Source organism: Artemia franciscana, chromosome 4 (genome assembly GCF_032884065.1).
Source record: "Artemia franciscana chromosome 4, ASM3288406v1, whole genome shotgun sequence".
Taxonomy (NCBI): domain Eukaryota; kingdom Metazoa; phylum Arthropoda; class Branchiopoda; order Anostraca; family Artemiidae; genus Artemia; species Artemia franciscana.
The window spans coordinates 32,510,174-32,526,763 of record NC_088866.1 but is presented as its reverse complement, the minus strand read 5'-3'; the positions used below and the strand labels follow the sequence as shown (position 1 = coordinate 32,526,763).

The 16,590-nt window shown below is 37.4% G+C and overlaps 1 protein-coding gene across 1 annotated transcript in view; it reads left to right on the top strand.

Annotated features, from left to right (window-relative positions):
* Positions 1-16,590, top strand: part of LOC136026311 (uncharacterized) — a 40,681-nt gene that overhangs the window by 13,798 nt on the left and 10,293 nt on the right. The window contains exon 2 of the mRNA XM_065702732.1: positions 8,223-8,312. Coding sequence (XP_065558804.1) covers positions 8,229-8,312 — 84 coding nt within the window. The 5' untranslated portion in view covers positions 8,223-8,228. The remainder of the gene's footprint in view (positions 1-8,222; positions 8,313-16,590) is intronic.

Below are 16,590 nucleotides of genomic sequence, written 5' to 3'. Positions count from 1 at the left end.
GTGTGGTGGAAACCCTGAAAGATCCACGGAATTTAAAAATTCAGATGGATAATTAACCGCTTATTTGGTTCCAAAACTGTGTCGACTGACTTGTAAAGGAATGCTTGGTCTCGAATCTTGGTCAAAACAATATTGTTGATTTCGTGGACGTCTATATTTTTGGGTGCGAGAATCGCTCTTTCACTTAGCCATTTATTATTTTTATAATTTTTTAGAATATTCGGAAATACTTTTTCAATCAATTCATTTTTGGACGTCACTAAATTACAGAAATCAGCACGTAGTTGTATACGTCCTGAAATTGAGTCTACTGGGAGCTTTCCGTTTCCAATTGCCAGCAATTGATCTGAAAATGTTTGACCAGAGTCATCGTTTTGCAATCGGACACGCATATTTGTAGTTAATTTTAATGTTTTTAAGTGTGCCCATAAATTAGAATTTTTTCAGGCAAGCATTCATTTCGTCTGCAGGAGTTGATCTAGGTATTATAGGTAATATTTGCCTGAAATCTCCCGCAAGCAATATTAATGTGCTGTCAAAGGGTTTCGACTTCCCTCGCAAATCTTTCAAGCATTGATCCAGAGGCGCGAGCGATTTTTTGTGTGCCATTGTGCACTCATCCCAAATAATAAGTTTGCATTGCTGCAATACTTTACCCATCCCAGATGATTTGGAAATATTGCACGTGGGAGTTTCTGTAGAATGCAAATTCAGAGGCAATTTCAAAGCGGAATGAGCAGTTCTTCCACCAGGCAGCAATGTTGCGGCTATTCCGGACGACGCAATTGCCAACGCTATATCACTTTTTGATCGAATTGATGTCAGAATCAGTTTTATCACAAACATTTTACCAGTACCTCCTGGCGCATCCAAAAAGAAAATTTCTCCAACGTTGTTATCGACACAATGCATTATCGTATCATAAATTTCTTTTTGTTCCGACGTTAACTTGGAAATGTTATTTTGTACATACGACAATAGATCACTCGTACTGTAACTTTGTTCATGATCGAATTCTACACATGTCGAAACAGCAGCGATACGGTTAGGTGAAGGCATTCCCAAATCCTGAAGAGGTTTGTTTGCCATACGTACGCACAAATCTTCTATAATAACTAAAGTGTAGTTATAAATTTCTGATGTAAAATCAAAATTCATATCTGACGTCTCTAACTGTTTTCGATGGAGTATATCTTCGGACATTTTTGACTTATATTTTCCCCATAACTCTGTAGGAGCTGATGGAGAGCAAGCTGTTAAAATGATGCCAAACGATGCACGAATTTGACTTGGGGTTGACGTTTCGCACGCGTCATTGATGCAGTTATCCCAGTGTTGGTCATTCTCCAATAAATTCAGAGCTTGGCATGCACTACGGTAAGTATCATGTATAGTACCGTTTACAGTTCTCAAATACTCAAAGGATGTCGGACCGGGTACATTAACCAAAAGCAGGCGTAGAAAGAAGCATTCCTGTTGATTGGGGTGAACGGTGTAGAGTTTTCCTATCGTGGTATCTTTGAAGATGGTAGGTTGGCCGTCGACTGACTTACCCTGTTTTCGACGTTCAAATACTTTATTTTTAGTATTCCACGTGTAATACGAAGGCACTTCAGTATACAGCAGTTTTTTTGCAAAACCGATTGTCCTTGAAGCAAAAGCTGCAGTATCTCGTCCCAAGATTGATTACATGTAAATGTAATAAATATATCTGGACGACTATAGAGACGAACATACGCAATAGCATCTTGAGCATATTCATGCATATGACGGGGACTGCCAGCATATGACGAAGGTAAAATTGTTAATCTTCCAACGTTTGTGGTATTACCGTCATTTATAACTGCATCTCGCAAATGAATGTATTGTTCAGAGCGGAGCTTGGTCTGATTCAGGCGGATATATAGCAAACGTTCTGATTCAATTTTAGCATACATATCAACGACGAATTGGTGAAACAATTCACGGCATTTTAAAATATAATTTTCTTCATCCTGCCGAATCATTAGTCTATAGGAATAATAATGCATTGCACTGCATTTCTTATTCATTTCTTTGTTAGTGGTTGGATTCATCAATTTAATATTAAAGTGATAGCCGTCGGCTTCACCCCAAAAAATGATAGGATATTGTAGGGCATCGTAGCATCGATGAGTTTCAGCAATTCTTAACAACTGAGCGTTTCGCTTATTAAGAATAATATCTTGAGGTAAAAACTTATCACCGACCATAACGATTGCCACTTCGTCGATAGTTGGAGCATTGTATCTACGCACATGTTGGCCAGGAGGCGTTTTGACAGCGGAAATAACAATTTTATGCGTATCAGTAGGCATCAAATCGATGGCTGTTTTGAACAGACGCACTAAATTATTATTTTCGTGGAAAAGATGTTGTAATTGGGAAACGATTGTCCTTACAACGTTGGGAGAAATTTCGCAACGTGCATTCAATTCAGAATTTCTATCACTGATGAAGTACAATTGTAAAAATTTATGATTCTTGCCTGAGAATGGTAGAAGGGACCCTGCTCTATGATAAATTTGCCCTTTTACTTTGAAAGTAGACATAAATTGATCTGTATTTTCGATTTGGGCTCCAAACGACGTCATTTGGAAACATGAGTTATATTTTCTGATTTGTGACAAAAAACGCTTAGATTCTGATGTAGTTCCAGTAAGGAAAGTCTTCAATGGCTCTGGTAGTGCAGCCAATAGAGGAAGTTTAACTTTTCCTGAGGCGCAACACATTTCCATTGTTTCACCATTGAATTTCAAGGCCTTGCAATAGGGACAAATTTTAGACATAGTCCCGATTTGAACACATTTACTCAAGCTATAATCATCGACTGGGCTGTACCTGAATGCCAGACGATAACTTTCAGGTTGCTCTGATTCCTCGGCACGCTTTCTTTTCTTACTTTTTCTATCAGCAGCAAGCCTGATTTCTTGCTGTTCTTGTGATTCCTCGGCACGCCTTCTTTTTTCACTTTCTCTTTTAGCAGCAAGTCTGGTTTCATGTTGCTCTGGTAGTTCCTCGGCACGCCTTCTTTTTTCACTTTCTCCTTTAGCAGCAAGTTTGCTTTCGTGTTGCTCTGGTAGTTCCTCGGCATGCTTTCTGTTCTTTCTTTCTCTATCAGCCTCAAGCATGTTTCCTTGCTGTTCTTTTGATTCCTCGGCTCGCTTTCTTTTCTGACTTTCTCTATCAGCCGCAAGTTTTTTGGTATAGACTCTTTGAGCATCTTCCTCGGCTGTTGCCATTGTAAGTTCATCAGTCATTTTAAAGTTAAATATTAATAGATTTCTACGTGAACGACATGTCTTAAATATCTTTAATGACGTCAACGTCATAACAACAATGACGACAAGTAACTTCATGATGTCAGTCAACACACAAACATGACGTCACCTGACAGACACATCCACAGACAGCTTATTTATATATATATAGATAGATAAATTATATTCCCTGTGTCCCGGCCGTCATCTGTGTCTCGGTCTGTAATTTCGTCAGTCGAAAAACATGACGTGAAAGGACAAACAACTTCATGACGGCATAATGCTCAATCCTTATAATGACGTCAGTCGACACACAAACATGACGTTAGTCGACAGACAGACACACAACTTATTTATATATATATAATAGATATCTAAAGCCCACAAAGTAATCATAGGCAGCGCTATAGTCCTTTCTAAGTAAAGAGCAATGTGGGCATATTGCATTATTTGTTTTATTATTTTCTTTTCACTAAAGCACTTTGAACAGAGGGAGTTGTCTTACAAACTTCAAAAGGAGCTCATTCGATTGGAAATTCAAAGTCCTATTTTAAAGAGTCAAACATGATTGAAGGGCAACCAGTCCCCATACTTTTTCCCAAGTATGTCCAATGTAAATTTTGAGATTTACTTTGTTTAGCATGGTTGAAAGGTCCAATAACTGTGTCTTTGGGTATGTCAAACCTACCCCCCACTGCTCAAAGGGCATGGGCTGTAATTTATGTAATTCATCCATTTGCATATAGTATATGCTATTGAGAAAAGTGTTTATGCTTGATCTTTACTTTCCAAAAATGAAAAAGGTATTCATGTGAGCCTTTCAGAGAATTTAGAGGAGAGTGTAGCACTAAATCAAAATATTTTATGTGCAAACGCGTTTTCAAAAGGTCGTTACTCAGGAGTGACTGTGTATATTAATTTGGGATTTTCAGGAAATGATATAGAAAATGTTCAGTTGACCCAAAAGTCAATATTTGCACGCTACCACTACTACTCGTGCTACCACTATGATCACTACCAGTGAAACTTTTTCTTCTTTAGCGTGTTCTTCCAAGGCTGAGTATATTCAAATGAACATCTGAGGAAATGTGGAGGGAAAGTTGAACTAAATTAAAACATACTACGTGTATACAGATTGTCAAAAGAGCATATCAATAATATTTTTGAACAGCTTACGGTATCAAGATGAATCTTGGTGAATTTTTACTGACCGATAGGTAACATGTGCATGCAACTATAGCTATTAACACTGCTGGTACTAATGTTAGAATTGCTACTAATACAACACTTACTGCTACTTCTACTCCTATTACTACAACTACTGCTATAATATTAGTACTATCAAGGCTAATTTTATAAAAGTGAAAATTTGCCAGACTACTGAGGGGAAATTTGAACTAAATCTAAACACTTTATGTGCATGCAAGCTGTCAAAAAGGCGTATTTCAAGAATGAATTTTAGCAGTAGGGTTGAATTTTCAGAGACCTGTTAAAGCGGGAGATCAATTGACCAAAAGTGACTACGTTCTTGCAATTACTAATACTGCTACCACTGATGGTTTTACTACATCTACTATTACTGCTAAACTATTCATATTACCGCTTATATTACAACCACTTATAAAGCTAAGAATATTAAGGTGAAAGGGGGTTACAAGGGTGCATCAGCAGTATTTTTGGAGTTTTTGGCCGTATCAACATGAAATTTTCGGGGTATCATAAAGGGGATATTCACCTGCCCAAAAGGTATCATGGTCATAATTTTACTGCTATTAATACTGCTACCGCTGTTGTTACTGCTACTACTAATACGACACTACTAATGCTACTACAACCATTACCACTGTGATACTAGTACAATTGAGGCAAAGTATACAAATTTGAAAATTTGAGATAATATTGAGAAAACATTTGAACTAAATCAAGAGACACTATATGCATGCAAATTGTCAAAAATGCATATCTGAAGAATGGATTTGAGTAGCAAGTTTTAATTTTCATAGAATGCTTAAAAGGGGTGATCAATTGACCAAAAGAAAATATATGCACGCTACTATCACCAAAACTGTTGCTACTACTACTGCTACTCCAATTGCTACTTCTTTTGCAGCTTCTTGTAAAGCTAAGAGTCTTAAGATGAAAATTTCAGGAAGTTCTGAGGCCGAAGTTGAACTACATTAGAACTATGGTTATAGTGGTCATCAGAAGGACATATCGGCAATGTTCTATGAACAGCTAATAGTATTAAAGTAAAACTTCCAGAGCTTGTTGAGAAGGATGTCTAGCTGACCAAAAGCCAACATGTTAATGCTTCTGCTGCAACTAGTATCAAGGTGAAATTTTTAAGAAATATTGAGGAAGAAAATTGAACTGAACCACACAACGCAGTATGCATGCAAATTGTTAAAACGGCAAAATAGAAACATTTTAGAGAGCAGTTTGGTGTGAGAAGTTAGAACTTACAGAGTTTGTCATGGAGGATATTGAACTAATTTCATAAAATACTTATACAGATTTGAAATAAATAAAAACGAACTCTGAGCATGTAGATTGTCAAAAGGGTGACACAACAATACCTCAGGAACGACTTACATTAGTAAGTTGGATCTTTCAGGGTTAGCTGTTGCAGATTTTGAACTAAGAGCAAATAAATTAATGTATACAATCAATACAATCATTATGATTGCTGTAACTAATGATGATATGGATATCATTCTACTTATAAAGCATCTTTATTCTACATGCCTGGCTCGTGGAGTTGAACTCGACGAGGAACAGTGGTTTGATGCATTCGTAGAATCGGCCCTGTCCATAATGCCTTCTGTAATGCGAATACTCTTCACACAGATTCTTGTATTTGGAAATCTTGCAGATCCAAGAGGTCTTTGGTAAAGATTCAAAAATCAGTCCGCAGAGTATTTCATTCGGGATACGTGACGAATTAATTTATCTGAAGATCCTGACGGAAAGCGTGCTTATCGCATTATTGCATCCAAGTTAAATATGATGTCAATAGAGGGTCGAAATTTTAGTTTATGGGTAGAATTATATGGCATGGACAACATTTAGACCAATAAAAATTACCAAAACATGGAATTTCGAAATTCTATTTTATCAGCTGCTGCTGGAGACAGTATGTATCGGATCCTGCAATGAAAACAGATTCAAATTTTAGACAATATTTTACAGACTGTCATTGATTCTCTTTTGTTTTTTTCATAAAAAAGTATACGTTAATAAACAAATAACATAAATTATTAAAAAAAAACTTTTCTAGAAAATAAGCTTTTCAAAGAAAAGTAAAGAGCTATAAAACTAAAGGACTGACACCACAAATGCCTTCTGAAGACCAAAAATTTAATCGCAATTTACTGTACAAAAACAAATGAAAATGGATTGACAGTTTAATATACATATACTGATAGTACCAAGAGTACGGCGGCTTTGCTACTGGGCCCTGACACTCAAAACACGACAGGCTTCTGTATGTGGTTTCTCATTGTCATTTGTCTTCTAACCACAGCCTCTTCTGGATGTCAGGGCGTCACCATAGGTTTGATGGTAAAATAAGGCGTCACCTGGGGAAAACAGAAATTGTTTCATAAAGTTTTGACCTGTTTAGATCATTTTTGTGACCTGAAATGTCAATATGTAACCAATTTAAAGGAAAAATCGATAAACATATACATAAATAATTATTAATCATTTATTTAAATAGGAAAATAAACATAATTCTAATAAGAAGAAGTTTTTTTGGCTGTTGTCAGGACCTCCTTCCACAATTCATAATATGTTCATCGGTTGTTTTTCAGGAAGTAGCAGAAGTTTTAAGGTACATTGTTTTTTCACACAAGAAAATGCCACGTATACCAAAATTGAAAACAAGAGAACTAAATTCAACGCCTACAAATTCAAAAATTTGTCCCCGCGACTTATGCATAGTCATGGCATATGCGGGTCAAAGTGGAAGTTGATGTCATTGAACAATACATCCAACTTTAACTTTATTAGATTAGACTGTAACTCGAGAAATTCAAACTTCGTTTCCTGATTTCTCTCCAGTAATTAAATTTGCCTTAATTATGTTGTTACATAATTCAGTTATAATAAGGCGGGTCCCATTGCACATCTCTTTTGTATTATCTAAAATGATGGAATGAACAAACTGAGCCACTGAAAAAGAGCTCTAAATTTTAAGAAATCATTAAAAGAAGAAAAAAAATCAATATTTATCAAATTTAAAAGATCAAATATCCAAAGAAGAAACAAGTCCAAGTTGGGAATATTAAATATACTGCTGAATAAGTGAACACTCTTATCTTTACAAAAAAAGCAAACACTTTGCAATTAAAATAGATGTGGAGCCTTAGAAAGTGTTGTAAGAACCTTCATAAAAAAACCACGCTAACTTTGGTAGAAAAAATCTTATTTAAAAAAAGGAAAAAATGGGCATGTTTAGCTTGGCTGTTCGAGACTTGGCTAGGTAAAATTTTTTAGCAATCATTCCCAGGAATAAAGGAATAGTAATTTTTCACAGAAGAGGGAAGACAGCTGTAGAGGACCCAATAAGAGGGCAAAAAAGGAGCTTTTCAGTTGCTGATTTGAAACTGACACCCACAAGTGTCAGGATTTGCAGATGGGTTGAAGTAGAAAACCATTCAGGTGCAATTTGTCTCGACAGTTTATTTGAATTATAAGTTTCAGAATTATACTATAGATTTAAGAGAATTCTTGTTTTTGATTGACAGGGTTTAGGAGGCCACGAAATGACCAGTAAACAGTTTGAATTTTGTCAGTTGAAGACACCCTAAAGACCCCAAGCCACGAGGACCCTCATATAAAACCAGACTGGGCTTACTCCCTCCCCCAACAACAAAAAATGAAAGAACGGCTAGAAACAAAGTATTTTCCTAATCGATCTCTTTTTACTGTTTCTTCTTACAGTTAAGGATGGATAGTTCTATTAGAAATCAACCTACAGCGGATGGAACATCAATTGTTCGTGAAATCCTTGCCAGTGAAAAAATCTTAGAGGTAAGCTGCTTTTTCTGCCAATTATTTTTTTTGCGGATCCTTTTTAATAACTGGCAAATTATTGGTTTCTTCAATTTATTACTTTTTAACATTGTTTTCGTGTTATTCTAGTGACGATTCTGCCTGCCTTTCCACTTTTTTCCTTATTCTATTGTAATTTTTGAGCTATCTAAATTATGCAATAGAATAATTATTGTGTTATTTTTAGTTTTAAGTCACATTTCCGTTTGGATTTCAATGTGATGATTTGCTGCTGTTTCTTGTTCTATGTCCTTTTCTTTTACTTTTCTAAGTCATGTGTCATCTTTTGTAATTTTGAACACGTCACTAACACTAAAAATTAATTCATCCTTTCTGTTTATCGGTCACAGACGAGTTAAGAATTCTCTTTCTTGAATCTATTGTAGTTTTGCAATTCTAACTTCAGATTTTATTGTGTAGCATTTTCGTTTGCAAATCAATGTGATCTTCGCTGTTTTTTGTTCAATGCCTTTTTCTCTAGCTGTTCAGAGTGATTTTTGCTGTTCCTTGTTCCATGCCTTCTTCTTTATTTTTTCAAATTGTTTTACCCTCTTGTGTAATTTTGCATTCGTCATAGATGCTAAAACCGATGCGACCACTCACAGGGGAAACATGATTTGAATTATGCTGTTGAAATTTACATAAACATAAGTTCACTCAGTTTTTCGTCGTCGCTAACGTCACACGAGTTTTTTCCCCAAAATTAGGGTTCTAACCGACTTATTTGAAACTCGTGACCTAAGTGGTTTTTATGGTATTTGTTATTTACCAAGTGACATATAGCGATCGCAATTTCTGTCGGTCTGTAGTTCTGTCTGTCCTGGTTTTGCTAGTTATGGCTCTTCCATATAAGCTAGGATGATGAAATTTGGCAGGCGTATCAGGGACCAGACCAAATTAAATTAAAAATATGCGTTTCCCCGATTCCACAATTTAGGGGAGAGTGGGAGGACGGTTAATTCGGAAAAATTAGAAAAAAAGGTATTTTTAACTTACGAACCGGTGATCGGATCTTAATGAGATTTGATATTTAGAAGGATATCGTGTCTCAGAAATCTTATTTTAAATTCTGACAGGATCCCATGACATTGGGGGAGTTGGAGGGGGAAATCTGAAATCATGGAAAACACTTTGAGTGGGGAGATCTGGATGAACTTGGTAGGAAAAATAAGAACAAGTCCTATATACGTGATTAAAAACCAGAACGGATCCGCTCTCTTTGGGGGATTTGCGGGGGGGGGGGGGGGCTAATTCAGAAAATATAGAAAAAAGTGAGGTATTCTTAAGTTATGAACGAATGATCAGATCCTAATGAAATTTTATATTTAGAAGGACCTCGTAACTCAGGCCTCTCATTTTAAATCCCGATTTGATCCAGTGTCGTTGGGGGGAGTTGGGGGGGGGGGGACTGGAAATCTTGGAAAATGCTTAGAGGGGACAGATCGAGAGGAAACTTGGTGGTGGTGGGAAGAATAGGCACAAGTCCTAGACACGTGATCGACAAGACCGGACCGGATCCACTCTCCATGGGGGAGTTGGGGGGTACATAATTCGGTAATTCAGAAAATTAGAAAAAGTGAGGTATTTTCAACTTCCGAACGGGATATCCGATCTTAATGAAATTTGATAATCAGAAGGACTTTGTGTATCAGAGCTGTTATTTTAAATCTCGACCGGATCTGGTGACATTAGAAAGAATTGGAGGAGGAAACCGGAAATCTTGGAAAACAGTTAGAGTGGGAAAATCGTGATGAAACTTGGTGGGAAGAAGTTCTTGGCTCTTCCGGCCTCATCACAAGTGCCATATAAGCTCTTGGCTCTTGTTTTCGGGTAAGAAAATCCCTGGGCGCCTATATATAGGCTATTTATACCCAAGTCAGTATTGTGTCTCAGTGCTTGATTAAAATAAAAACAATTTGTAAACTTGAATCAAATGTGTCCAGATCGTCTCGACTATGTATTTGTTACTATAGACTAAATGTAAGAATAAAAAAGACCAAGATCATCAAGTATTAGAGGGGATTTTCAAATTTGTTAATCTTAACTAGAGGTTTTGTGTCCTTTAAGACTGATCAAAATCTGCACTGAAAAGAATTAACTAATCTTTTTTGAATTTGTCAATTCCGACTATATCGAGGCTTTTTTCACCAATGGACTCAGTCCAAAACGTTAGCTTATTCTGAAAAACTGCAATTCCACAATTTACTTTAAAGAGACAGAAAATGCATTAATACATCTTAAAGTTAGTATTTTTCTTGATTTTACACCTTAAATTATACAATTTAAAAAAGTAGTCTTCTTTTCTGAAAACGGGACTAAAATGCAACTGTGGCAACTGTTTAAAACTCTAATTGTTGTCTGATTAATCTTTTATTTTTGCACAAGGATTCAGCTGACTGGTTTACAGGTTTGTTAATATCGTTGTGAACTTGTTTAGAAATAAAAATTTTTTATTCCTCTTGATGGCCTCACAAAGACCAGATTGACCACTTTGGTATTGGTAAGAAGTGGCAGACGTCGTTATGTGATGTGCGCGCGTTTAGATGTGATGACTTCTTATCTGACCATAGCCAGATGGCTGTAAAAATCAGAGTAAAGTTGTCAGCCCAAAGAAAAGCAAGGACAGCTAGGCAATGGCCCTATGACTGCGAGAAACTGAGATACTTAGAAATTCGGTCACAGTTGGTGTTAAAACTGACCAACAGATTTGAAACCCTGGGTCCGATGTTAGATGAAAGTCCAGATACAGCTCGAACTGCTATCAGAAAAGCCTACAATAATACTGCCTACGAAACACTCGGTAGAAAAAAGTCGCCAAAGGATGAATGGATCTCCATCGAATCGTGGAATCTGATCAGGAAGAGGACTAGCAAAATGAAATCTCTCAACACTCTTTCCTCTGATGCGAGACACCCTGTTGGATTAGAGTATTGCTATGCTTGATAAGGCTATGAAGAAGAGTGTCCGTGCTGATTAACGCCGTTGCCTTGAACAGAAAGCTCAGAAGGCTGAATAAGCTGCTAGACGGTCAGTGTATTGCAATACCAATGAGATAGTTAAAAAATGTCCAATTGACAGATGCACCCGTCAAAGAAGAATTTGGACGACTTCTTACTAACCCTGATAAAGTGAACGAAGCCTGGGTGACGCATTTCAAAAAGTTGTTAAATAGACCACCACCTGCAAGAAATACAGATATACCACACACCCCATTTCTAAGTCTATCCGTTGATATTAAAGAACCCTCAAGTGGGGAGATATTAAAGACAGCTAAGAATCTGACGTCTGGAAAGTCCCCTTTGAAAGACCGAATTGCTGAAATAATTAAATGCTCAGTAGCTGCATGTATAACTGTATAGGTTACGTTTCCTCTATAATTTGGAGAACAGAAGTAGTTCCTAAGGATTGGACCAAAATTAATCTTGTCAAAATATTAAAAAAAGGCGTTACTTCAAAGGGGTAAAACTGCACAGGTATCAGCCTCTTATCCATACCTAGCAAACTATTGGCGACTATACTCCTTTATAATATCCAACCAACGTTGAACGAACATCCCCGAGAGGAGCAGCATGGATTTCAGACAAGCTGATCATGCACTGATCTTGTATTTACTTTTAGAATGCTGCTAGAAAAAGCGAATGAATGACGCAATAAATTTTGGTAGTTCTTTATAGACTTCAGGAAAGCTTTGGACTCGGCAGATTTTCAAATACTTTGGGCGGTTCTCCAATACTGCGGTATTCCTGATAAGCTCACTCGAATCATGAAGTTTTCTACAAAGACACAGAATGCTGCGTGAAGACAAGTGACGGGATTAACCGTTATTTTTTTTACCAAGATAGTTGTGAAACAGGGTTGTGTGATATGACCACTGTTGTTTATTCTTATCGGTGATTATATTATCTGGACCTGCGACGGACATGGAGTCCAGTTGGATAATAAAAGATTCGGAGATTTTGATTTCGCTTACTATATCAGCTTCCTAGAGTCCTTCAAAAAAAAGCTCTAGCATTGCCTTAATCAAGTCAGGGACGCTGCCAAACCTTTTGGCCTTAAGATGAATGCCGAAAAAAAAAGTATGGCAAACGCTGGATCTCCACTTGACATACGATGCAATAACCAGAAGAAGTGCTTAGGTCCCATTCATAAATCAGGATCGTGTCAGCGAGAAGTAATAATGGTAAATAATAATTTATTTCTTACCCACTTACAAAAGGGAAAAAGTGGAGTACAAGGAGAAAATTAAAGATTTAAAGGCGAATAAGATTATTGTTAGGACCAAGACGGATTGGCGCCTTGTCAATTAATCTTGAACTTAGTTTTTCCACTGAGAGAAAAATATCCGAGAAAAATGAAAAATATTTGTGGCTGATAATTACTAATTAACCTTCGGTTCCAAAATGATCGTTGTATATAAAGTAAGAACTTACAATACCGATAGTAATCCGTCTTGACCCTCTTTACGTCACCTTTATTCAGAAGCATATAAAACCCAGCACAAAATAACACAGAATGGTCGCAAAAACTCGAGTACAGTTTTGTAAGTGCTTGTCCCCCGAAATTTCTACGATTTCCAGCAATTTTAGAATACCCCAGTTTATCTTAAATTGCATATCCCGAATTGTCTGAAAGCGAAAAGAAATTAAGGAATTGTAAACAGAAATCCCAAGCCATCAAAAAGAAGTGACTTGTGGTACGGAAAAAGAACTACTATCCAAAGGATGAGGCGAACTAACCCCATTATATATAAGAAATTCACATTTATCTACGTTTAGCAATAATCCAATTCTTGCAAATGCATCAGCGACGGATCGCACAGAACATGCTAAACCGGCCTTAGTTCGCCTAATAAGAAGCAAGTCGTCAGCATAACTAAGTATGACACGTCTGTGAATCCTGTAAAACAAGAACCACTTATACCAGACAAAACATTTTATTGGAAGCATTAAAGATAAGAGGAGAGAGAAATCTCCCCTGTCTAACTTTACACTTGACTGGTATATGTCCGAAAAAATCACCATTTCCTGACTTTAATCTTAAATAAGATTTTGAATACTAAAACTTCAAAACTAGAATCAGACGCATTTACACCAAGCTGACTAAGAGCATACCAAGCTTGACCATGGCAAACACTATCGAATGCTTTAGATATATCGGGGGTGCAAAAATGAAGACTATAACTACTCCGAGTGGCTTCCTTAATAAGCTGCACCAAAACACGATTAGCATGTTGACAGCTCAGACCAGACCTGAAGCCGAACTAGTTAGCCTCATAATTAAGAAGTTCATCGATATGTTGAAGTAGGACATACCCAAATGATTTACTTAGAATACAGGTGCCGGTAATCAGCCTGTACGAATTATACATAAAAATGAATCAGGAACAATAGATCTTGAAAGGCACATCTGAAATAATAATTGAAGATGCTATAGAAGTTCAGCTGACCTCGAATCAAGATGAGCCGCACAAATATCATCAAACTCACAAGAATTTGACTTTAACCGTCGAAGAGATTTTACAATATTAGATTTATCAACAGGTATTGTATGTCTTTTGGCTCACACTATTAGAAAGAACCTTCGCCACTAAAGCAGTAAAACGGCTATGAATATCATAATTAATTGCGATAAAGATGCGCGTATAATGTTTAATCCACGACAATCTTGGAATAATATCACTAGAAGAAGATTCTTTGAGTTTCGACGCATTCAGCACATTTTACCACTGTTTATGCAGCGCCCGAAAACCGAACTACAAGACGATGAAGCTTATAAGCCGATTTTGTTCTCTCCTTGATACTTAAACTTGCCCACTGGTAGGCCTACCGCAAGCAATCCACATTTTCAACCAAAACTTGGCTTGGTTCTTCACTTTCATAAGTTCTGGTTCATACTTCCAAAAGGTCTCACGGGTGTTAAGTCGCACGCTAATCAACGGAAAAGCTATTGCTTCAGCCTGTTTAATTGGAGAAACGATATTTCTTGTAATAGTTTTAACTTACCACGAGCGTCACAGACAAAATAACCAGCACCAAAAAGATGATAAGGCATCGAAATAGTGGATAGCAGAAAAGCAAGAGTCGAAAAACAGAGTGACCAATTTGCATTATCCCAATCACGTTTGCAAGTCCATTTCTTAGGCTTAAGAGGTGCATTGAAACTGATTGTAGAGCTAATAGATAGATCTAAATTGAGAGTGAGATGGTCATAGTCTCTTTCCTCATCGTTCACATGAAAATCAGAGGAATGAAGAAGGGGTGAACACTCACAATGGTCCAAATCTGAAACTGCTCCACTATTATGGATTTAAGAGAAGCTGCAATCTTTATTGATAATCCTATTCGCAGCTGGTAGAGCATTTAGCAGGGTCTCAGATCGAGTGGATGATATGTGAATGTTGTAATTTAGATCACCGGCAAGAAGCCATGAATACCTAAGAGATTTAGTTCCACCAGTTGGACCTTGTAGCTTATCCCAAGACTTGGCAAAACTCGAAAACGACTGTACCGACTTCTTATCATGCGGCAGGTAAGCATTAATTAGGACAGAGTCACCAAGTCTTAGAGCTAGAAAATGCTTGGATGAGTGATAGCACACCGGTGATAAATCTACAAGAGTCTGTCTGGTATAACACGTGAGGCCACCAGAAGGCCTACCCCGAGTCTGTCTACTATTAGAACTAAACACAATATGATCACGATTCCTTCGTAAAAAGTTCACGCTGCAGGTAGGGAGCAAGTTTTCTTGCAGGAGAAGGACATCAAAACGGCTCAACTTTTCCTCAGGGCTTGGCTCTTTGTCTTTAGTCTAGTTAATGTTAAATGAGCCCATCGAAATAATGCGACAGTTCACTTATGAAGGCACCCTGTAATGGTATTAACAAGAGCCTGAAGACGAGGACAGCGAAAACTAAATGTTGCATGATCATCACCACAGTTTTTGCATTTTATCGGATCCGTACATGGGGTGTCCTTGCAATAATCATGACGATCAGAACATCTCGCACATTTATAGCAGGTATTAGGACAGTTAGCAATTAGATGTTCAGGAAACTGGCATTTGTTACAGCATCTCGGGATTTTTTTAAATTCATAGACACGGATCAGTTCTTATTTAATTCTCAAACCCTGTCTAAGAGCCGAAATAAGAGACCCTTGATCACTAAAAGCGATCTCGACACACCGCAAATTTCCAATCTGGGTGGTTCAGCAACTCCAGAACAATTCTTCAACAGAGATAAATCAAACGAGTCGCCAATCCCTTTTGCGATTCCGTAGAACTGCCTCTCCAGAACCTTCACATCCGATCCACGCAAGACTGATCGGGCTCAATCGCAAAAGCTGCTTGCCGCAACGCTATCAATATTCACTATTATTCTGTCTCCAGAGGTGCGAATATTCTCACCACATTCATATTGGCCAATTTATCAATCACAGCTTTTCTTTTCGATGGATTGTCAAGATCACGCGGTGTCTTCGTGATAACAATTGTCGCTTGATTCGTTACAACTGAAATAGAAGCAGCACCGTCCCCTGGTAATCCTGGGAAGTGGAGATCATAAGCAGTCCCCTTATCTTTAATTTGTAACAAGGTCTGTTGAAGAGTATTAATTTTTGCCGAGAGCCTAGAATAGGTTACTCCAGGCAAACACGGAACCTCTGTGGGTGAACGTTTCACGAAAACAGGAATGATAGGAAAAGGCTCAGTTTTCATTTTCTGAAACTAATCAAGCATGTCCTTCAGGTGATTCATTAGAGCATTTGGTCCTGGTCGTCTAGGACAAGTATCCATAATTGGCGGCTTTTCCACAGTAGCTTCTTCCCCTTCGTAATATCAGCCAGCTGAAAAAATTCAACAGCTGATTTCAAAATAACTGCATCTTCTACTCCTCTCTCCAAGCTATACTGAAGAAAGTTCAGAACGGGGGAAACAACTAAACATTCCGAAGGTTCAATATCACAGTCCATTTTCCTTGCACCGATTGACTAATTGAATGAATGAAGGAGCCCAGGAACAAGGGAAGTGTAAGGACCCCTTCAACTATTCCCATTAATTTACGGGTAACAATACGTCACTTGCGGGAGGTTCCCTCTCCTCTTTTGCTTTTTCCAAGTACGCTTTTTAATGATATGAAATCAAAAATGATCTAATTCACTGAAACAATTTGAGTTTAAACTACTGAATTAAAATGCAAGTTTAAAATAAAAAAAGTTTTCATTCTAAATTGAGGTCCAGTTCCACCATAGCCAATATTATG